Genomic DNA, 23,606 nt, shown 5'->3' on the forward strand with positions numbered 1-23,606 from the left:
TCTACATTAAGGATATTCCTTCTACATTAGAAGGCAATCCCAACAAAACTGAAATAGGATCTAGAGAATGTTCTCTTCCTATAACAATTAAGTCAGCATAGTCACTTATCGTTTTCCACCGTGGAGATATTACCTTACAATTAAGGAACAAATGTTAAGAGTCCCAGCTCTCCTGCCCCACATCTCCAACATTTGTCAGATTTGCTCAACCCACAGGCCTGCTTGAGTGTGCTGCTCTTATTAGGCTTCTGCTACCTTCCATGATCTTTCCCCGTTGCTTGCCTCATAGCCAATCCCCATGGCAGCACTGCCGTCCTTAATTCTCAGCACACTACTCCCCAATTTTGTGGTGGTGGATGGTTCTTTGAAGTTCTTTGAAAGAACCAACCGTTGCAAACTTTGAGAGTGCAAGGGGAACAGGGCGGAGGGGACCTTGCGAGCAGGAGTCTCCTCTTCTCTCCAGATGCTCCTTGCAAGACGTGTGAGGAGAGGCATTCCTTGCAAAATTTTACCTCCCTGCTATCGTCCCAATAATCAGCCGCCTGAGGCACCTGCTTCACCTTGCCTCATGAAAGAGCCACCCCTGGAGATGAAATTCAGGTATCAACTCTTTCATTATGTAAAAAAACCCACAAAACTTTGTGAAAAGTTAAATAAATAAATGCTTTTGAATGATCTTCTTCCATTTTGAAACTTCACTATAGTTTTGGATCTGGAGTTTAGGCTCATGCCACATTGTGATACCAGTTCATGTTAACATCTTCTAATGCAGGCCTGCTCATCTTTGCGTGCCCCGCCAGATGTTTTTGGACTTTAATTCCCATAATCCCCAGCTACAGTGGCCAATAGCCAAGGATTGTGGGAGTTGTAGGCCAACATCTGCAGGAGCGCCGAAGTTGAGCAGGCCTGATCTAGAGCTAAAGAAATCGCACACTGGCACAACTAACACACGGTCCATTTTCACGTGTGTGTTTCTGACGACAGGCACAGTGAAGAGGCAGGTGGAATTTCGTCAGAGGATTCCACCAAATTTGGTCCCGAAGACCGGAGTCGAGAAAACCGTGAGCATAAAAGGTAATATGAAGTATGCCGTATTTTATGTTGCAGAGTTTCAGGTCTAAACCTTTTGGGCAAAATCAGTTCTTGATCAGCTTTCATGCCTCCCACTTAAGTCAACAGGGATGTATCCCCTAAAGGTAAGATTCCATTATATTGATTGATTGATTGATTGATTGATTGATTTTGCAGGTCTCCTTCTGGGCGATGTGTTCACTGCTGCACTCAGCCCCGAAGGCCTCAAGTTACTTGCTAACCTCCCCAGGGGAAGCGCAGAAACAGAACTTATGAATGTCGTGCCAGCCATTTTTGTGTATCACTATCTGGAAACGACGAACAGCTGGGACCTGTTTGGCCTGGAAACCCTCACTACAAGAATTAAACTGAGGAGGAGGATGAGAGAAGGTACGGTAGTATTACTTCTCAGGTCCCGTGGAAATCCAGACGCTGCAGGGCAGGGAAGTGAAAATTGTGTTCAACCCGAAAAATAGTAATTTATTTCTGAGAGATTAATCCCTATGTTGGGGTAGTGTGGGGAAAGGTCCGGATTTAGTAATTTTGGAGTAGTGGTTGTATGAGTGTCAGGCGAAAGTAATGTGGGGAATAGACCTCAGACTGCTTTATGCATTTCTAGGAATTGTCAGCATCCTCTCGTTCCGAAAACCCGATTACTCTTACAGTATGTGGAAGGGTGGTGAGTCAAGCACTTGGTGAGTTAAGGGTACTTGAGTTTTGTATTAAAGTCTTGCATTCAGATGTAGAAAAATAACGTGGTTTAGTCCAAAGACAGGGTAACATTGATTGATCGATTAAGTGCCGTCAAGTCGGTGTCAACTCTTACCGACCCCATAGAGAGATTCTCTCCAGGTTGATCTGTCTTCCACTTGGCCCTGAAGGCCTCTCAGTGACGCATTCATGGCTGTCGTCATCGAGTCCATCCACCTTGCTGCTGGCCGTCCTCTTCTTCTCTTTCCTTCCACTTTTCCCAGCATTGTGGACTTCTCAAGGTTGCTGGGTCTTCGCATAATGTGTCCCAAGTATGATAGTTTCAGCCTGGTCATTTGTTCCTGGAGTGAAAATTCTGGATTGATTTGTTCCATGATCTATTGGTTTGTTTTCCTGGCTGTCCGTGGGATCCTCAAAAGTCTTCTCCCGCACCCAAGTTCAAAAGCATCAACACTTTTTCTGTCCTGCTCCTTCAAGGGTAACATTGCATCACCCAACTGCTAGCTGCCTCTGTGCTTTCAGTCTAGAGTGCTGGGTAGAGGGCTGGACAGCAGAAGGGCACACGTTCTTTGCCAGGAAACTCATGGGGTAACCTAGGACCTCGCTGCATAGCCTACCTCACAAGGTTGTTGTAAGGGTCAACAAGTGTGGCGGGACCTTATATGCCATTTCCCGAAGACAAATGTAATAAAATAATCCCTCTTAATTGGGGCCTTTCCAATAGGGCTTAGCCTGGTTCAGACGTTATGCTGTACGAATGTACAGATGTGCATGTCATGCGTTTGTGTGGATAATTGTACCAGGCTCTTCAAATGCATGGGACAGATAGGAAAGGTACTTCAGTCCCTGTGTTCAACATAACATGTGAATGACTGTACCTGTGTACAGATCTGTGACTGTGTACACTGTACACTCACAGTATGCGTGTTGAACGTGAGGTGTGGGTGGGACTCTTGTATCATACGGTTTCGTGTTCAGATTACGAGTGGGGAAGGCAATGGCTTGAGGGCAGACGCAGCTGCTGACCCGAATTCGAATCCTTAGCCCTAACGCAATTCCCACCCATGCTAGGCTGACGGCTTTTGCCCTAAGGATTTTTGGACAAGTTTACCAGTATCTGGAGCTCGACAAGTCCTCTGTCTGTGAGTCTCTGATATGGATGATTGAATACTGTCAAATGTCCGATGGATCTTTCAGGGAGATCTCAAGTTACCAGCCAGTAAAACTACAGGTGAGCCATGCGTATATTGGTGTTTAAATGGAGCGGTTCGCCACCTTGAAGGACCCGTGTGGCAGAACGGTGGGATAGGAAATCGAAAAGATAAGACTCTCCTGAAAGCTGAAGTCATAACCTTTTTGTTATTCCCTAGGGTGTCCCTTGACAGTTTATTTATTACAATCCCTGTCTGTTCTCAGGGGTACATGACACGGAGAGGACCTTGATTAGCTTCAACAAAGGTGGTGGGTGGTAGGCTTGCCCTGCATAGGAAGCTGCTTCCTACTGAGTCAGACCTTTGGTCCATCTAGCTCATTATTAACAGCACTGACTGGCAGCAGCTCTCCAAGGTTTCAGGCAGGAGCCTTTCCCAGCCATACCTAGGATTTTTTTTTTTTTTTAAATCTAATCAATATATATTTTTTAAAGGTCACTCTTACAATTGTTCCTGTATTTGGGATCCTGGTAATGTGTTCATTCTTTTGCTGAGTTCGTTCCTATCACTGGATTTCATTATGAAATTTCCGTTAGCCACTTTGGATGTTGGGCTCGACCAAAGAAGGGTATGCAAGAGCTTTAAAATAAGTAGTGATCCATATTTTTATGTCACTGTGTCCAGGGCACGTTGCCTAAAGAACAGAAAGAAAAGACGTTATATCTCACGGCCTTCTCCCTGATTGGATTTGAAAAAGCAATTCACATCTGCCCACTGCAGGTACGTGTGCTCCCAATTTTCTCCTTGTTGGCATTGTTTCTGTACTGGCACATAGGAAGCTGCCTTAAGCCAAGCCAGACCCTTGGGCTGTCTGTCTACACTGACTGGCAATGACTTCTCCAAGGTTTCACGCAGGAGTCCCTCCCAGCCATACCTGCAGGTTATTCACACATGGCTTTATGCAAATTCTGTTTTGGAGCAGATTCGAGGCAGTTGAATTCGGGGGATTAGATGGACCATCCACAGAGCCGCCGGCTCCTCCCCGCAACCCCTGCGATCTTTTTCCTATGCGTCCCCACTGGGTTTTTCCTCCAACCAATCACAACTCACATCAGAGAGCAGGAGACCGAGGGAGCTTTTTTGTTGCTGTTAGTTTGGCAGCGACAGAGGAGCAGAAGACCGGCATGATCAAACAGCAGAACGCTGGACTCTTGCCTTTGTGAATGACAGTCTTCATCACCTCATGTCCCCCCCTGCTCTCTCCCCGCCGCCAGATGATTTAAGAGGCAGGGAGGGAAGTTGAAATCCGAAACCAGAGCTTTGCTTTCTCTCTGTCATGAAGAAAATGGCAGGCTAATGAAATCAGCTCAGACAAAAAGGCTCAGGTTACATCCATTCTGCATCTCTAAAGCCTATGCAAACTCCCCTCACCGAGTGTTGAAAAACTCTGAATTACTGGCATGGCCACTCCACACATCAAGGGAGAAGCAGGGGGCATAACAGAAGCCCCGTTCCCCGCCGCAAAAAAAGCCGCTGAAATGAGAGGATTTTTTAAAGCCGGACATACTTCAGGCTAAGCCAGAATGTGCAGCCTTGATTCGGGGGCGGGGGGGGGAAGTCATGTCTGTACTGGTCCCTGATAGCCCTGCAGGGACTTTGGGGTAAATGCAGCTAATATGTGGACTGGCACACTCAATGTCAATCTGTGTATTACCCAGAAAATCCAGGAAGATAGCAACGCTACCCAAGGTTAGCATCCCTGCTGCACCAGGTTAGCAAAATTCCCTGGTCCATTTTTGAATCCTGGGAATGCTAGAGAGAGACCAGCAGGATCTCAGAGAGCTCCATTACGGCTGGATCATCCCGAAGGTAGATAGTGTTTGGTAGGCAAAGACGAATGCCAACCCAGAGAGCTTGCAGTGTGATACGTGTTTCCTGTTTGCCGTTACAGAGAGTCCAAGACGCTAAGAATAAAGCTGAAGATTATTTGCTGAAAAATTACAGATCGGCTCAAAGCACGTTTTCTTTGGCAATTGTTACTTATGCGCTTGCTCTCGCAAAGTCCAAGCAGCCTGACGCCCGCACGGCCTTCAGCTTGCTCAAGAGAGAGGCCCTTGTGAAAGGTAAAGTGTGGTTGGTGCCTTTTTCATGCTATGGCTTGTGCAGAAGCTGGAGTTGAACAGTGCCGGCTGTGGTCAGTCACGAAGGGCTATGTGCAGTGCTGATTGGCTGGCCCCAGTGCCCCTGGAATCGAAGTGGCTGCGGACTTGCTCCTCATCCAACTTCCTAAACCAAACGCTACCCAAACCCAGAAGGACCTGCATACCATGATATCCACTGGTTGCTATTGCAACCCCACCCCTCCTTCATTTATATGCAGCTGTATTTTCTTGGGAATCTGCATCCATTGCTGTTTGCTTCTATAGATGCAAGATTAAACATCCTCTAGGGATGTGCGAACCAGCTCGACGTCGAACTGGTTCGGTTCGATGGTTTGGGGTTGAACCGAACCATCCCCTGTTCGGTCCGACCCTGGACTGAACACCCCCACCCCGGACTGTTTGGAGGTTTGCAATTTATTTATTTTTTAAACTGGGGAAAACAATTTTTTAAGGCACTTACCTAGGCCTCTCAGAGGCCAATTGCACAGGCACGGCGGCCTACAAAATAGCCACCGCACGGAGGGGGAAGGCCCGAGCCAGCCAAATGGACTGGTATGGACTGGTTTGGGTTGCATTGAGGCCTGTAAGGGGAGGGGGAACCTCTGCGGACACACACACCCCCGCCACCTCCAACAGCTCCCCTGAAGGGGTAAGTGCCTTAAAAAAATTATTTTAGTTTTTTTTTTTTAAGCAACACCACCCCCGGACCGAACCGGAATGGGGGTTCGAGGGGGTGCCGGACCGAACTGGCCCAGTCTGGTTCGAGTCCGGTCTGGACTTGAACCGAACCGGGCCAGCCAGTTCCGTGCACATCCCTAAGATCCTCCGCCTTAAGTGGCACAGCGGTGAAATGCTTGACTGACAAGCAGAAGCTTGCTGGTTCGAATCCCCGCTGGTATGTTTCCCAGACTATATCGATATAGGAAGATGCTGAAAGGCATCATCTCATACTGTGCAGGAGGAGGCAATGGTAAACCCTCCTGTATTCTACCCAAGAAAACCACAAGGCTCAGTGATCGCCTGGAGTCTAAATCCACTTGACGGCACACTTTACACAAAGGTCCATCTTCTTGCTTTGCTTTGCCCCTTCCCACTTTGAGACACTCTCTCTCTCTCTCTCTCTCTCTCTCTCTCTCTCTCTCTCTCTCTCTCCATCCCTCTTCCAGTGGGCCCTCCTTTGTATCGTTACTGGAAAGAGTCTTTCAACAAAGTAGACCAGAGCAGTCCCTCCAAGGAAAGCGCCAAGATGGTCGAAACCACCGCCTATGCCCTGCTAACCATTCTTCTACACGGAGACCAAGCCTATGCGGACCCCATTATCAGATGGCTGTCAGAACAGCAGAGATACGGCGGAGGATTTTATTCTACCCAGGTACCACTCCTTCGCCAAAAATGGCATCAAGGCAGAAGGGGTTCTTTGTGACCTTCCTTACGAGGCAAGGCGACAGCATCTGGGGCTCTTTACTTTGGAAAAGAGGCGACTCAGGGGAGACATGATAGGGGTCTATAACATTATGCATGGAGTGGAGAGAGTGGACAGAGAGAGATTTTCCTCCCTCTCTCACAACTCTAGAACCTGGGGTCATGAAACTGATGGCTGGGAAATTTATTTATTTTATATTTACACTTCTATCCTGTTCTTCCTCTGCGGAGCTCAGAGAGGTGTACATGGTTATGTTTATCCTCACAACCACCCTGTGAGGGTAGGTTAGGGTTGAGAGTTAAATGACTGGCCCAGAGTCACCCAGTGAGTTTCCTGGTTGAATGGGGATTTGAACTCGGGTCTTCCCAGTCCCCGACAAGAGGAAGTACTTTTTCACAGAGCACCTAATCAATCTATGGAATTCCTTGCCACGGGATGTGGTGATGGCCACCAGCTTGGATGGCTTTAAAAGGGGCTTAGACAAATTCATGGAGGAAAGGTCTATCAATGGCTACTAGTCTGGTGGCTGTGGGCCACCTCCAGTCTCAGAGGCAGGATGCCTCTCAATACCTGTTGCAGGGGAGCAACAACCGGAGAGAGGGCATGCCTTCAGCTCTTGCCTGTAGGCTTCTCAGAGGCATCTGGTGGGCCACTGTGGGAAACAGGATGCTGGACTAGATGGGCTTCCTTGGGCCTGATCCCGCAGGGCCGTTCTTATATTCTTACTTCCATGCAGATCCAACAGATTGAAGGTACCGCACTGGAAGCAGGTCACTATTCCCAGTTCGGTTTGGGGCTTCATCCTTCCCAATCCAGGAGTTCAGCATCGTTCCTGCACTGTCCAAGGCTGGGTTTCTCTGTCTTGAATTGCCAGATGGGACTACAGCTCCCATCATCAAGGCACTGTGGCTGGTGATGATGGGTTTTGTAGTCCAAGACCATCTGGGGACCCAGGTTTGACAACCCCTGGTCGAAGGAAAAGGTCCGTGCCTCATTTTTTGTCCCCTTCCCTGAATTTCACAGGATACAATCAACGCTCTAGAAGCACTGACAGAATATTCCATTCTGGTCAAACGGCTGGCACTCAACATGAACGTCAAAGTCGCCTACAAGAATTACGGAGATTTTCATCAGTATAGGCTTACAGGAAACAATTACGCTGGCAAGCCTGTGGAAGTGAGTGGATGGGTTATTTTAAAAAACAACAACACAGCATTCTATTTGTTGTGTTTGTTTCTTTGATTAAAAAGGAGCGGAACGTCTTGTGAAATGCCCTTGAATTTCTGATCAGTGAGAGCGGAAAAATATGAAGCTGCCGCCTAACTGAGTCAGACCATTGGTATATCTAGGTCAGGACTGTCTCCTCTGGTTGGCAGCAGCTCCCCACGGCCTGAGTCAGAGACTCTTTCCCAGCCCTCCTCCCCTAAATTCTTAAACTGGGAATGCTGTGACTCAAACCCGGGAAATTCCACATGCAGAGTATATGCCAATGGTCCGTGTCCCCTCTAACAGGGATGACCAGAGGGGAGTTGTAGTCAACAACATCTGGGAATCCCTGTTAGAGGCGACGCTGGCAGGGTTTCCCAACCCGCATTCCTCCAGATGCAGCTGAACTACAATTCCCATCATTCCCAGAAGGAGAGATGTGCCGCTTGTTAAACTCTTTGGCTGACCCAACTCCTGTTCGTAACAGCTCAGCCTGGGACTGCATCTGCTCCTTTCTTTATGTTTTCCTAGGCGCCCTTGAATGATGACATCGAGGTGCGTACAGGTAGCAACACTGGACTGGCATTCGTGAATGTAAGTGAACAAAGCGCCCGAGCCTGTTATTCTGCACCAGATTCCTCTGGCAGACTGACTAGAAGCCCTCGGCGGCTGCCGGATGGGTTGGTGCATTCAGATGAATTTAGAACTGAGTGTGATTGTTGTTGTTTTGCACATATGCAGCTGAGGAGGGTGTATTACAAATTCAGCACCTCCGAAGACACCTGCAATTTTCAGCTGAAGATCGACGTGAAGTCACCAAATGGTGAGAGACTCGTACTTCTCATCTTAGAAGTGGAGGCGTGTAAGGTTACTCATGAAGGCACAAGAGCAGTTTTCCCCCATAAGCCAAGATGCCGCCCGTACCTTTAAGTCACTATACTGGTCAGTTGGTTCTGAAGAACTTTCTTTCCGTTGCCCACACAGAAATGGATCCCGACCGATCTTACTCCAGGTGGTATAATGAACCCAGCACCCTGATGGCCTGTGCAAAGTAAGTCCAGCGGGCTGGAGGCTGTCCCTGTGCCCTGCTTGTGGGCAGAAATGACCTTATTTTGCATTTCTTTCATAGTTAACAACAGCACTACTACACTTCCCTCCTCCTGGCTTTTCCTTCTGCTCCCTCTCTGTGGGCTGTCACCCCCTATGGTTATAGCCAGAGTAGATCAGTCTTGATGAAATCCTAACGGCCCCATCTTGTCAGCCACGGTCACTTGATTTCCCCCACCAAAGATACCCTGGAAGCTTAAAGAGACAGGTTTGTGTGGGGCAACTTAAAACTAGACTGAAGATCAAACTAGATATACAAGAGGCGCATTCACACAATCCAATTCAGGACCAGAGGAGCCCTCTGCCCGGGTCGGAGAGCTGGGCACACTTCGGACTGGCACTCATGTGAATGCAAAGATCCAGGGAGGAGTGGCGGGAGGAGAGCGATTTTGTGTGTGCCAAGAGCTGGGCAAGATGAGGCCACCCACCCCACATTCTGCCCCCAGCCTGTTTCTGAGGACAGTCAAGGCCCTTTTTTGAGGTGGGCAAGGCCGCTTTGGCTTGATCTCTGCACCCACAGGGCCACCGGTCAGGAGTGCTCATGGCTCCCTCACCCTAGCGAGGCACTCCCCTGCTCTGCTCATGTTCCTCCTGTGGACAAGCCTGTGAATCGGCATTCGTATGAGGCCTGCTTCTCCCTGGGAACGCTTCCGTGGAGAACAAAAGCCATAGGGGAATGGTGAAGGGTGAGGAGAGTCCCACTAGTTGATTCAAGTACCGAAACAAAAAATAGGTAAAGGTAAAGGTGTGCCGTCAACCCCTGGTGCCCACAGAGCCCTGTGGTTGTCTTTTGGTAGAATACAGGAGGGGTTTGCCGTTGCCTCCTCCCGCGCAGTATGAGATGATGCCTTTCAGCATCTTCCTGTATCACTTCTGCCAGATAGATGAGTTTCCCAAAGTCTGGGAAACATACCAGCGGGGATTCAAACCGGCCACCTCTGGCTTGCTAGTCAAGTTATTTCCCCGCTGCACCATTAGGTGGCTGACATCTGGTAATAAGCATGCCTCTCACTAACGCAAGTCACTGCATATCTAGTTTGACCCTGACAGACCCTTACCCTCTGTCCCCCTCCCTCTTCCTCCTGCAGATCCCCCTCCTTTTTTTTTTTAATAGTAGCCTTACCTCTGCACAGATGTTAATGCATGGTTAGCTTGAATCAGAATGTGAAAACCCGATGCAAACCATGGCTTCAAACTCTGGCTTGAAGCTAACCCTGGGTATCACCAAGTCTGGTGCAGACAGACCACTGTCCATTTTTTTTTAACCCTGGGTAGGTACAGGCCTAGCAGGGGAGAACCGCAGTCCTCCTCTTCCCATGCTGTGATGGACATATCTTTGGTCAGTGGACTGGAAGCAAACACAAACGATTTATCTGTCGTAAGTAGGGCTGTTGCCCAATGACAATGTTCAATTTCCAGGCATGTGGATAAAGGTGATCCAGTCGACATAGTATACTGGGGACTTCCAAAAAGCTTTTGACAAGGTTCCTCACCAAAGGCTTCCGAGTAACCATAACAGTCATGAGAGAAGGGGAAAGGTTCGTGTGTGGATGGGTAAAAGAGGAGAGCTGGTCTTGTGGTAGCTAGCATGACTTGTCCCTGTAGCTAAGCAGGGTCCACCCTGGTTGCATATGAAAGGGAGACTAGAAGTGTGAGCACTGGAAGCGATTCCCTTCAGCGGATAGAGCTGCTCTGCAAAGAGCAGAAGGTTCAAGTTGCCTCCCTGGCTTCTCCAAGATAAGGCAAGATAGAGAGAGACGCCTGCCTGCAACCTTGGAGAAGCAGCGGACAGGTTGTGAAGACAATACTGAGCAAGATAGACCAATGGTCTGACTCAGTATATGGCAGCTTCCTATGATCCTATGGTTGGAGGACAGGAAATGGGGTAGAAATAAATGGAGAGTTTTGACAATGGATGGAAGTAAGACGTGGGGTCCCCCAGAGATCTGTTTTGGGACCGGTGGTCGTGAACCTATTCATAAAGAAGATGGGGTAAGCAGTGAAGTGGCCAGATTTGCAGATGACACTAAATTATTTAGGGTAGTGAAATCCAAGGCAGATTGTGAGGAGCTCCAAAAGGATCTCTCCAAACTGAGTGAGCCAAAATGGCAAATGCGCTTCAGTGTAAGTGAATGTAAAGTGATGCATATTGGGGCAACCCCCCCCCGCAACTCCAAATATACACTGATGAGGTCTTCTGAGCTGTCAATGACTGACCAGGAAAGAGATCTTGGGGTCGTAGTGGACAGTTCATTGAAAGTGTCTACTCTCTGCACGGCAGCTGTGAAAAGGGGTAAATATGGTAAGGTGGTATTTCTTTTTCTATGTAAACGACTTTGAGAACTATTTTGTTGAAAAGCAGTATATAAATATTTGTAGTAGGGACATAGGAGCATTGGAAGCTGCCATATACTGAGTCAGACCATTGGTCTATCTAGCTCAGTATTGTCTTCACAGACTGGTAGCGGGTTCTCCAAGGTTGCAGGCAGGAATCTCTCTCAGCCCTATCTTGGAGATGCTGCCAGGGAGGGAATTTGGAACCTAGATGCTCTTCCCAGAGCAGCTCCATCCCTTGAGGGGAATATCTTGAAGTGCTCACACATCAAGTCTCCCATTCATATGCAACCAGGGTGGACCTTGCTTAGCTAAGCGGACAAGTCATGCTTGCTACCACAAGACCAGCTCTCCTCTCCATAGGAGTAGTTGTAGTAAGTGAATTCTCTCTCTTTCTCTTCTCAGCTTACAAATGGAGTGGACCAGATCATATCTAATTATGAGATAAGAGAGGGACACGTCATAGCACAAATAGACTCCGTGAGTTCCTCCTTGCTTCCCCACATGTTCTCATACTCAACGATGTTTGGATGACTGCTGGTTCTCTCAGTGGTTCTAGGCTAGGGTGTTTGTACCCTACACTTTAAAATCAAAAGATCACAGTTGTGAAACAAGGTAACCCCAATTGTGTGCACCAAAGAAGGAGGGAAAGAAGGAAAGAGGGGAATGCCGATTTATTGACTTGGTTGCAGAGGGGGTATTTCACCTTGGTCCTTCCCCACTCTAAATCATTCTTCTGAAGCTGCCGTTAGCCATATCAGGGGGGAAATATAGGCATCGTTGAACACCACCATCCCGGACCCTACAACTGCTCCCACCACTTGGTTTTTGATTTATTTATTTTTCCGGCAGGGGGCGAGGAAGGAACATTATGAAATTGACCACAAATCTCCCACATTGCATGTGGATTGGCACTCAGGATGCCAGTATCTAATGCTGGTATCTCAGTATCAAATTCCTGTGCAGAATCAGGGAACACGCTCAGTTCTGCGCTGTGCTGTATCTCTGCTTGGGTAAAATTCATTCACCCAAGGAGGGCTGATTTTTGAAGTTGGATGAACTTGGTGTTGAATCCACAGTCACTCGTATATATTATCCCCACAGATTCCAGCCGGCGAATTCTTGTGCATTGGCTTCCGAGTGACGGAAATTTTCCGTGTTGGCATGCCAAGCCCAGGGACTTTCACTGTGTATGAATATCACAACCCTGGTAAGGAGTCTGTTCCCCTCCCCTGTTTCATGACTGGATCTATTTGTGTCCTTTATTTTTGAGAGCTTATAATCCTTGAAGATTGTATGTCCCATCTTTTCATTCAGACTTCAGAGGCAGCTTGCAAAAGTTCGATTAAAGCCAAAACCGAAACAAAATCCTCCCAACATTTTTTTAAAAAAGCAGTACATATATCCAACAGTCTTCAACCCCAACGTTAAAAAAAATCCCCTGCTAACTGAGCAAAGAGACACCTTTTAAAGTGCTGATTCTCATTTATTTATTTATTTGATTGATTGATTGATTGATTGATTGATTTCTATACCGCCCTTAGAACATAAAAACCTTGTTCTTTGCTTTTGCTTTATTTGTCTTGGGGTGAGGGAAGGTATTGAGGGAGAAGATTATGGGTGAGAGAACTGCTCTCTGTATGTTCTTTTCTTGTTGTATATTATTTATTTATGTATTCATTTGATTTGTATACCGCCCTTCCTAAAGTGGCTCAGGGTGGTTTACCTTAAAATCAAAAACACATAAAAAATGGTTTACATTAAAATTAAAAAGATACACATAATAAAACAGTTAAAATCAAAGAACATGTAAACCAGATTAAAAATTAAAAAAACCCTAGACTAAATGAAAAACTAAAACTAAAAACAAGTATTGTTACTTGTTACAGGAAAAAACATTCAATAAACAATAAATAAAAAATAAAAACTTGTTCTTCGCTTGTACAGTTAAATGGGCTATATATCCTAAGACAGTTAATTGTGACTAAGGTGCATCACTGAATTCAGTCGGGCTTAGTCATGACTAACTTCCTTAAGGTATGACCTTTTGTATCTTGCTTTTCTTCATATTGTGAGCTGCTTGGAGACTTTCAGAAATCCAGATTTCTTTGCCAGTCTCGAAATAGAATTCTGGTTGTACAGTCGGGCTTCTGTGACGTGAATGAGCATCCCTGCAGCCAGATTTCTGAAAATGATCCCCTTTCTTTCCTTTTTGCAGATAAACAGTGCTCTATGTTTTACAATCCTTATGGAGAAGAGTCACTTGTAAGACTGTGTGAAGGCAGGGAATGCAAATGTATGGAAGGTGAGCATGTTTGCTTAGATGTGAGCCCCAGTGAATTGAATGAGTGAGTCTCTTCCCATTCTTTCTCCAAAATAGTGCAGAGAAGCCCATTTTATCTTTATGGCCTTATGATGGAAGGGAGGCTGAGATATAGGCCGGGTTCACACATGACGTGGAACCTGCTTTCAAACCAATGGAACCCAGTGACCATCTGAACCCCTACCAAGACAGGAACCAGAGGTTCCCTCGGGGCCTCAAACCTAGATGGACAACGGAAGGAGAGCTGGTCTTGTGGTATCAAGCATGAATTCTCCCCTTTGCTAAGCAAGGTCCACCTGGTTTGCATTTGAATGGGAGACTAGAAGTGTGAGCCCTGTAAGATATTCCCCTCAGGGGATGGAGCCGCTCCGGGAAGAGCATCTAGGCTCCAAGTTCCCTCCCTGGCAGCATCTCCAAGATACAGCTGAGAGAGACTCCTGCCTGCAACCTTGGAGAAGCTGCTGCCAGTCTGTGTAGACAATACTGAGCTAGATGGAGCAATGGTCTGACTCAGTATCTGGCAGCTTCCTCTGTTCCTAAGATGTGAAAGTGGCTTGCGAAGCCAAGTGCTGGTCACCTTGAGGTGCATGCTATGTCTGAACCCACACTCTTCAGGATCCTCTGATTCGTTCCAGCTCAGCCCGCCCTCTTCTGCAATTGGGACCAATGGCTGTGAAGTGGATGATGTAGGGAAGGCATGGCTGTTGAAAGGCAGCGTGAGGCAGACTGGGATAGCATCCAGAGCCTCACTGGGAGGCCATACTTCTGGCTCAACTCAGCTGCTTCCAACAAACCGAGACCTGTGATAATCTGCAGCACCAACTTCAGATTCCCTCCCTATCACAGGCTGGGGGAAACCTCCGATTCCATGTTCTGTGTGTGAGCCTGGCCACAGTGACTCTCAAAAGGTGCATGGGAATTTGAACCCAGGATCCCCTTGCCCTAGCCACCACACCGCACCGGGTCTCTTTTTGAAGAGGAGTTCCTGCTGACACGGATTCTTTGTCCTCCCTCAACACAGCGGAATGTGGGCTCATGCAGACGAGAGCAGATCCGTCCATCAGTGTCGATTCGAGGAGGGAAGCCGCTTGCAAGAGCAACACTGCGTACGGTAAGCGAGCTGGACGGGGGGCACGTAGCAGTGCAAAATGTTGCGGAGCAAACCAGAATATGTTTGTGTCTCTGTGGTTCTGCCAGGACTCAGAAGGGTGAGCACTGGAAGAGATTCCTCTTAAGGGATGGAGCCGCTCTGGGAAGAGCATCTAGGCTCCAAGTTCCCTCCCTGGCAGCATCTCCAGGATAGGGCTGAGGGAGATTCCTGCCTGCAAACCTGGAGAAGCCGCTGCCAGTCTGTGAAGACAATACTGGGCTAGATGGACCCAGGGTCTGACTCAGTATATGGCAGCTTCCTATATTCCTATGACAGCTTCCTCTGGGAAGTGGACACTTTGCTCATGGGATCCTTTCCATATTCAACTCTTCATTTCTTGTAGCACACTTAGCAGTTCTCTCGTCTAGTGTTCCTGCTAACAGGGATTCCCAGATTTTGTTGACTACAACTCCCATAATCCCCTGCCAAAGGCCATTGCAGCTGGGGATGCTGGGAGTTGTAGTGAACAACCTCTGGGAATCCCTGTTAGAGGGACACTAGAAATTTGGAAAGGTTAGAGGGACACATCTTTTGGAAAGGTCCAAGTTGGGCACTGGTGAAGCCTTTGGGGGCAGATGGTCCTGGCTCAGTTTCATTGTTGGAGAAGTTTCTGTTGGGGCGGGGAGCTGGATCACAACCACACCATCATAACCACCAGTCCTTGCCTTGGAGAAAAAGCCAAGCCTTGCTGAATTAAATGACTGTACTTGAGAGGGTCAGAAGCGGTCATGGTGGCGTCTCCTTTCCCCCCCTCTTCTAGTCTATAAAGTGAACATCCTGTCCTCCAAGACGGAAGGCAACTTTGTTAAATACACCGCAACTCTCGTGGATCTCTACAAAAGAGGTGAGAGCACCTTTGTTTCCCTGCACCAAATAATGACAATCATAACAGAGCACGAGGATTTCCTTGTGGGATCAGAGCAGAGGTCTCTTTTGTCCAGTCTCTCGTCTCCAGTGGTGCCTCACAAATGGGGCATTATGGAGACCAGATATGTTTACGAAGCTGGCAAGGTGTTTGTTTCTCTTGTACCCTGCGTCAATGGACAATCAATAGGTAGTAGGAAAGAGCCTCACCTGGACCAGTCACAAAGCCGGAATTTATATGGGATCTCACGTTAGAAATATTTTTAAATGGGATCTCAGGTATAACTGGTGTCAAAAAAGAAAAAGAAAAATGGGAATCTTAAAATATGGGATCTCAGGTACAAATGCTTTTTTGAACAATCCGCCCTCTAAAACTACTCATGACACCAGCTTAAGGAAATTTAGCAAGAGTGTCAGGGTCATTGTTAAGGGTTGGACTGGCCAGGATCTCCGAGACATCAAGGACTCAAGAGTTCTCAAAGCACCTTCACTCCTTGAGGTCCTGTTGCGGAAAGATGGTAGCCATCAATGACATCCTCCAAGCTAATGCTGCTACCACCAAGCCAAGTTTCCTCTAGACCCTTGTGGGGACTTTGCAGCTATGGGGCACTGCATTGTGGGTAAAAAAGTTGGCAACCACCTGCATGGCTGACCCTATCTCCCACTGCTCAGGGGATCCACAAAGGCCCTTGACCAAAGGCCCCCGTGAATCTGGCATGGGCACTGCCCCCAGGGGTCCTTATATAAGCATCGTATTTAGGTCACTCCCTGGTGCTCACAGGCATGTGGGTCATTTGAAGCCATTCGCTCTATGAACACCTGTCTGAGCACACCTGTCCTCGGCTTGCAGTGCGCTCTTTCGCAGAAGGGTTTAGCTAGGCTCACTTGCGCTTGGAGGAGTGTGGTGGACGGGGGAGTTGGTCTTCCGGTCCCTTCTGACTGCATTCCATTCTGCTTCAGGGGAGGCTTTTGCTCAGAGGAATGCAGAGGTTTCCTTTATTAAAAAGACTTCATGCTCGGAGGTCCAGCTCAGCCCAGGAGAGGATTATTTGATCATGGGGAAAGAGGCCTTGAAGATCGGCGAAGGTGTTGATGCCAAGTAAGCAAAAAAACCAACAACTCCTCACTGGGGTGGGCAGTGGTCCTTGATCAGAGCACGAGTGCAAGACATAAGGAGCTTTTCCTGCTGAAAAGAATTAAATAATAATAATAATAATAACACACAATACACCAGATATAACTGTAGTCGAGAAGAAAGAAAAACAAGTTTAAATAATCGACATAGCAATACCAGGGGATAGCAGAATAGAAGAAAAAGAAATAGAAAAAATCACCAAATACAAAGATCTACAAATTGAAATTGAAAGGCTGTGGCAGAAAAAGACCAAAATAATCCCAGTGGTCATTGGCGCCCTGGGTGCAGTTCCAAAAGACCTTGAAGAGCACCTCAACACCAGAGGGGCCACAGAAATCACCACCAGCCAATTACAAAAAGCAGCTTTACTGGGAACAGCCTATATTCTGCGACGATATCTATAACAATTGACAATAAAATTCTGGCATCCCAGGTCCTTGGGAAGGACTCGATGTCTGGATAAAACAAACCAGTCAATAACACCTGTCTGACTGTGTAAACAAGAGATAATAATAAGAAGTTGGCTGCCCCATAACAAATTGTTTTCTGGGCGACTCACACCACCATAATAAAAATATTCAATTAACACACATCACACAAAACAAATCAATTACAACAGAAAATACAAAATTCAGTACAAATGATGTTAGAACTTCCTTTTCACCATCACTTTCTAAAAGCCAGTGAACCGAAAGAAAAGTAGTTGTGTGGATGTGCCTCTCCAAATCTCCGTTTCTCAATCCGTTCTCTGAGGCCTTCCTATTACTACCCCTCACAGTGGGAAATCGACACCCAGGTTTTCGTCTCGCATCATCAGATCTTCCTCCAGTTCCTTACTTAGCAACTGCGTTTTCCTTCACTCTTTGTAGATACCAGTATCCTTTAGACGCCATGACCTGGATTGAGTGGTGGCCTTCGAAGTCATCTTGTGCCTCCTGTCAAGATTTTGTAGAGTTGATGGAGGAATTTGTGGAAGATCTCTTCATCAACGGCTGCTAATCCTACCCGGAGACCTCCTCTGGACAATCTGCAGACCAACCCACCAAAATGTAGCATATGTATTTTCTAGTCTTCTGCCTGACGTTCCATGACATCCATGGCTGTTTTAACCAGGAAAGTTGCACCAACCTGCATCAATAAAACAATTTAACATTTGCTGATAATAGCTGCCATTTCACCACAGATAGACCTACCCAAGATTTTGTCTAATTTCCTTTTAAAGATATTTGAGGCAGTAACCATCACCACACCTTCTAGTGACATTCTATAAATTAATGAAGCATGGTGCAAAAAGGTATTTTGCTGTCTGCTTGAATCTACTGCTGATTAATTTCACTGGGTGACCCTAAATTCTAATATGTAGTAGGGGAGGAAAGGTTCTGTCTATCCACATTCCCCACACTGTACATAGTTTAATGGATCTCCATTTATAGCTTTATCTTGGGAATGAAATTGACTGGATCAGAGGTGAAATTGACTAGACCAGAAGCTATCTGTGATCTTGTTGAGTCAATTTCATACCTCTTTCGACTCTGATGGGACTTGATGAAGCTTGTAGGAAAATAGATCAATGGGCTTTTATTCATCCATCCATCCATCCATCCATCCATCCAGCCATCCAGCCATTTATTTATCTCCTTCAGAGAAGTTTCCTGCTTCCCCTCCTCTTATTATTTCTCTATCATTATCAACGTACCAATGACCTGACAGCAGCAAGCGAGAAGGATCTTCCATTGCTCCAGGAATCATTTGTTCAGAATTATTTATACGGAAGCAATAAAGCTTGAAAATGCGGTAGTCCCTAAACTCATAAAACCAGCCCCTAAAGGCAAATGCACTGTAAGCCATCTCTCTCTTTATAGCTTCCTCCAGCGCATGTTTTATTGACTTTTTAAACCAAGATAACTCTCTCAAAGAATGAATCGCTTTCCAATCTGGCCTCGCGTAATCAGAAATAGCTCTCTGGGCTATTAAACGGTTGACCACATCCCAATGGGCGCAGCAAAGGAGAAAATATGCAAGCCAGGCTCTAGCCAGGAAACGTTCCCCATGGGATGCAGCTACTGTGTGAGTAAAGTTTTAGTGACTAATGTTGCTGTTGTGACTAAGCTGAAATGGATGAGGGATGTTTGCTGTATGCAAAGCTGTCATTCCCAGGTTGAATCGGGCTATATTAGTGTGCCATGAAAAAACGGCTGGTGGGGCCACTTGAACAGAGCCCAAAGTTCTAACCATGTAGAAGAGGTTGCCCATTGAATCTCTGCATGAGTTAGTGCAGGCGGTGGCTTTTCCTCCTTCCAGTTGGAGGTGAAGTCGTGGCATTTCTGCATGGTTTGCATGATCAATCATTCTTGATGTGCGGATATGCAGAATGAATTACCCTCGGAGAGGAGGGTATCTACTGTGCCTCTGTAATGAGACCCAGCAATCCTAGTGTAGGCAATCTGGAGGTTTTTCAGACAGGGCTTCTACCGCAGATGTCCTTCGGAAGAGAGTGTGTGCGTTCACACACCAGCCCAACTTACCCCGGAGTCCCTTGGAGATCCTTGGACCCACTCCACACACAAATCGGGCTTTGTCTTGTGAATCCTAGCTTCTCTCGGTGCATTTCCAGGTTTTTTAAATGCTGGTTTTAAGTGACTTTTTCTGAAAACGCTGGAGCAAATAGGGAGAGGCACTGACACAGAATCATTAGCATGATAAGAGGGATACTCTCTTTAGAAATGCCGATATAGCTCTTTAGTAATCTCTCCCTCGCCCCCCATTGGCTAGAAGGAAAACACAGAGGCGTGCCATGTGAACGGGGTGGACTAACGGATAGGCAAAAGTAGGCACTTGCCTATGGTGGCAAAATTTGAGGAGAGCTGGTCTTGTGGTAGCAAGCATGACTTGTCCCCTTAGCTAAGCAGGGTCTGCCCTGGTTGCATCTGAATGGGAGACCAGAAGTGTGAGCACTGGAAGAGATTCCCCTTAGGGGATTGAGCTGCTTTGGGAAGAGCAGAAGGTTCCAAGTTCCCTCCCAGGCAGCATCTCCAAGATAGGGCTGAGAGACTCCTGCCTGCAACCTTGGAGATGCTGCTGCCAGTCTGTGTAGACAATACTGAGCTAGATGGACCAGTGGTCTGACTCAGTATATGGCAGCTTCCTATGTTCCTACCTCTTTTGTTGAACTTACTTTTTTGGGTGATGTTGGGGTGGAAAGGAAGGTTTACAGCTGTTGGCCTTTCAAAGTCACTAACCTTATATTGCATTCCCACAAAGGTCTGGTTCTTTGTAAACTAGCAAATGCAAACTCTTTCCAAAGAAAAATGCATTGGAAAGACAAGTTAGTTAACAAAGGGGGATCCTTTGTTACTGTCAGTCACTCTGCCTAAACCACCTCGCTGAGTATTTTGGTGGAGGACTAGATCGCCTTGGAGGAAGGGCAGGATGCCAATTTGGTACATTTTAAAAATCCGTTTATTTGGTTCCAGCATCTCTCTGGGTGTTACCAATCCTTTCCGCTGCTGCTCGGTGAACCAAAACCTTTCGGTTTTAACAAAGAAGACCTTCAAAATGTTATCACACTGACTGATACCCCCTTTCAAAAGCTGAACCAAAAGAGGGAGGCGGCTGGGGGAAAGCTGAATACAGAAACTCAAGACAAAGTTTTGGTACTTTCCACCCATTTCCTTCCTCCGGTAAATCCCCTTGGCCTAATCTTAGATAAAGTCAAGTAACTCAAAACAGGATGTGGCTGGCACACTGAAATCAAGCTTGGGAGCTTCTGAGTCTAAGCCGAAACCCTGCGTTATCTTTTAAACTGTGCCTTGTACTAGAGGTGCACCCAGGTAATATTGGAGCCTGGAGCGAAAGGCCTTTGGAGGGGCCCCCTCCCCTGAAAATTAAGCATCATCATCATGCTCAGCCGGATGAACACACCACCCGGGACAGACTAAAGAGGATTTGCGGGCTTGACTTGTCCCCTTAGCTAAGCAGGATCCACCCTGGTTGCATCTGAATGGGAGACTAGAAGTTTGAGCACTGGAAGAGATTCCCCTCAGGGGATGGAGACAGTCTGGGAAGAGCATCTGAGGACCTAAGTTCCCTCCCTAAGTTCCCTCCCTAAGTTCCCTAAGCATCTCCAAGATAGGACTGAGAGAGATTCCTGCCTGCAACCTGGGAGAAGCCGCTGCCAGTTTGTGTAGGCAATCCTGAGCCAGATGGACCAATAGTCTGATTCAGTATATGGGAGCTTCCGATGTTCCTCTGACTTCGGCCCCAAAGTCAAGGGATAAGAGCGCCTCTGCTTTGCGCCTCAGAAGCATCTGTCATGGAAGGGTATGATGTATGAGGTAACTCACGTGATTTAGATGGGGCCAGAACAACTTGTAAGTGACCAGTCATGTACTGGCCTGTAAGGTCCACGGTGAACCTTATGGAACTGCCTGTGACCACATTGAATGCTTAGCCCACTGAGAACAGTAGTGTCTACACTGACTGGCAGCAGCTCTCCAATGTAGGGGGTCTCTCTCGGTGCTGCCTGGAGATGCTGCCTGCCAGGGACGGAACCGGGGCCTCTCTGAATGCAAAGCAGGGGCTCCCCTAGTGAGCTCTGGCCCCTCTCCAGAGCATCGTAGGGCGCTCCCTTGCACCGAATGGCAGGCCTCCCTCTGGTCCATCTAGTTCTGCATTGTCGGAGCTGATTGGCAGAGGTTCTCCCGAGCTTTAAACCAGTCTTTCTGAGCTCTGTCTGGAGATACAGGAGATGGGATTGGGGGCCTTGGTCACACAAAGCAGCTACGCTACTGCTGAGCAAGGGTCTCTCATGCTTCCATAGACTCTGACGGCGGTTCCTGTGTCCGAGGGACAGCCCCTGTTTTCTGACGCCCGTCTTTAGAAACCCACTGTCTATTTCTGCCTTTTTAGGAGATGTATTTATGTTAAAACACGGAAATGCCACTGCTCACCAAGCAAACCTCCACGCTTTTGCCACTATAAAGCCACCAGCAGCAGCGAAATCCTGTCCCTATGTAAAATAGCTGCCCCTTCAGCCCCCCAAATAATCTCTATCCTGAGTCTTTGGGATACAAGATTTTGGAATTAAGAACTTGCTCTGATCCCAGTTACACTTTGATGGGGCTGAACTTAGAAGAGGGCAATGTCTCTTCTTTTTCTTTTTCTTTTCTTTTCTTTTCTTTCCTCCCTCCCACCTTCCTTTCTTTCTTTCTTTCTTTCTTTCTTTCTTTCTTTCTTTCTTTCTTTCTTTCTTTCTTTCTTTCTTTCTTTCTTTTCTTTCTACACCCTGACAGTCTGCCTATAGAAAAGTGTGCCTCATGCATGTGTAAGAAATATGAAGCCATTTTCTTCTTTTACATAAATATTGAAACCTTCCAGGTATTGGGAAGATATTTTGTTGCATCGGCAGCCCTACTAATGCTTAATCAAATTGGCCCCAGTGATTTCCAAGATAACCAACAATCCCATTTGATAGCCATTCATCCTGCTCCTTAAAAAATAAGAATTAAGGGCTAAAAACTTGTAGTAGGCGCTGGAAATTTCCCAAGCACACCTGTTGTTCAAAATCCAAGAAGAACCGGAGAGCCTTATCTCTGAAATCCCAGGGCCCAGAAACATGGCTGTGATTTGCCCATGGCCGCTGGGAGTGGATTAAGTGGCAGCTGCAAACCGAAGACCTCCATGGGCCAAAAAAGAAAAATGAGCCCAAATGTTTTCTGTCACAGATAAGGCGAAGCAAGCAAGAAAAACAGAACAGATGGCCAATCGTTGGACGAGATCATAAACAGACAGGTAGCTACACCTCGCTGTGCATAAAGTATTATTATACTGCGACCTCTTTGCGGGTAACTCAATCTCAATTTGTATTTAGAAAAGAATATATGGAGCCTTGGGTCTGAAAGATGATTTATTTATTTATTACATTTCTATACCGCCTCAAACTCTCAATCTGTTGCAGCTGCTCTCTACATGTTCTTGCTAACATTTCACAGATAAATAGAGTGATACATTGGCACTGGCATCCACCTGTTCTCAGGTTCTGTATTATTTGGGGTGGGACCATGGCTTCCTATTAACCTAGACACATTTTTTTTATGAACAACAGTAGCTCAGTGGTGGATTGCATGCAGAAGGTCCCAAATTCTGTCCTTGGCATCTTCAGATTAAAAGACCAGGAGGTTTTCCACACATGGCTCTATGCCTCGAGGTATCTAAAGAGAGAATCTGCTTCCCGGCAGATTTGAGGCATTTTAATTCGAGGGATGAGATGGACCATTCACATCGCCATCAGCACCTCCATCAACACCTTCCGAGAAAGCAGAAGCCCCGGAGGTTTTTTTCCAAAAGCTGCTGGAAATAGAGGATTTTGTTACCCTGGACATAACTCGGGCTAAGCCAGAATTTGCAGCCTCCCTTCAGAGAAAAACAAAGCCCTGTCTGTCCTGGTCCCTGATAGCCCGCAGGGATGTCGGGTTAAATCCAGCAAATATGTGGACTGGCACACTCCAGAAGAGAGTGGATTCGGGAGGAAACGTCCTGTCTGTAAAACCTCCTGGTAGCTGGTGATTTCCTGAGATGCTGCCAGTCAGTGTAGAGATGATATTGGCCTAGATGAGTCAGTGGTCTGACTCAGCAGGGAGCAGCTTCATGCGTTCATATGCTAGGATCACTGCCTGCTTCCCTACAGAGAGAGAATTTGAGGACCGGCCCACCCTAACCCCCGGCTTTGGGTCTAGAACAAACTGCTCAAAGAAGCAAGCACTGCTTGCACGACCGGAGTTCGGTCCAGAACGGGGACACATGGGTGACTGCAGAGTGCCACTTCCGTGACGTGAAAAACACACCACTTTTTCCAGCCGTCGAAGGCAATCCTGCCTCACGCCTCCGCTTCAGACGTTCAGAGAGGGGAAAACAAACAGAAGCTCTTTCCAACGGTGCCGTGGGTGGGTGCCGTGTCGGAAGAGGAATACA

General features: G+C 47.1%; 1 protein-coding gene across 7 annotated transcripts in view; it reads left to right on the forward strand.

Moving 5' to 3' along the window:
- The window catches only part of C5 (complement C5), a 54,281-nt gene extending 36,489 nt beyond the window's left edge, over positions 1-17,792 (forward strand). For 4 of the 7 annotated variants that reach the window (XM_053281832.1, XM_053281831.1, XM_053281833.1 and 1 more), the window contains 19 exons: positions 985-1,074; positions 1,249-1,461; positions 1,691-1,766; positions 2,854-3,013; positions 3,618-3,713; positions 4,885-5,056; positions 6,262-6,467; positions 7,542-7,694; positions 8,256-8,318; positions 8,466-8,547; positions 8,709-8,775; positions 10,107-10,209; positions 11,571-11,645; positions 12,270-12,375; positions 13,384-13,470; positions 14,510-14,599; positions 15,399-15,482; positions 16,463-16,601; positions 17,507-17,792. In XM_053281832.1, coding sequence (XP_053137807.1) covers positions 985-1,074; positions 1,249-1,461; positions 1,691-1,766; positions 2,854-3,013; positions 3,618-3,713; positions 4,885-5,056; positions 6,262-6,467; positions 7,542-7,694; positions 8,256-8,318; positions 8,466-8,547; positions 8,709-8,775; positions 10,107-10,209; positions 11,571-11,645; positions 12,270-12,375; positions 13,384-13,470; positions 14,510-14,599; positions 15,399-15,482; positions 16,463-16,601; positions 17,507-17,636 — 2,192 coding nt within the window. In that variant the 3' untranslated portion in view covers positions 17,637-17,792. The other 3 variants (XR_008312705.1, XM_053281836.1, XM_053281837.1) reach the window with 3 other exon arrangements.
- Positions 17,793-23,606: the final 5,814 nt, after the last annotated feature.

The sequence above is a fragment of the Hemicordylus capensis genome, chromosome 17 (genome assembly GCF_027244095.1).
Source record: "Hemicordylus capensis ecotype Gifberg chromosome 17, rHemCap1.1.pri, whole genome shotgun sequence".
Taxonomy (NCBI): Eukaryota; Metazoa; Chordata; class Lepidosauria; order Squamata; family Cordylidae; genus Hemicordylus; species Hemicordylus capensis.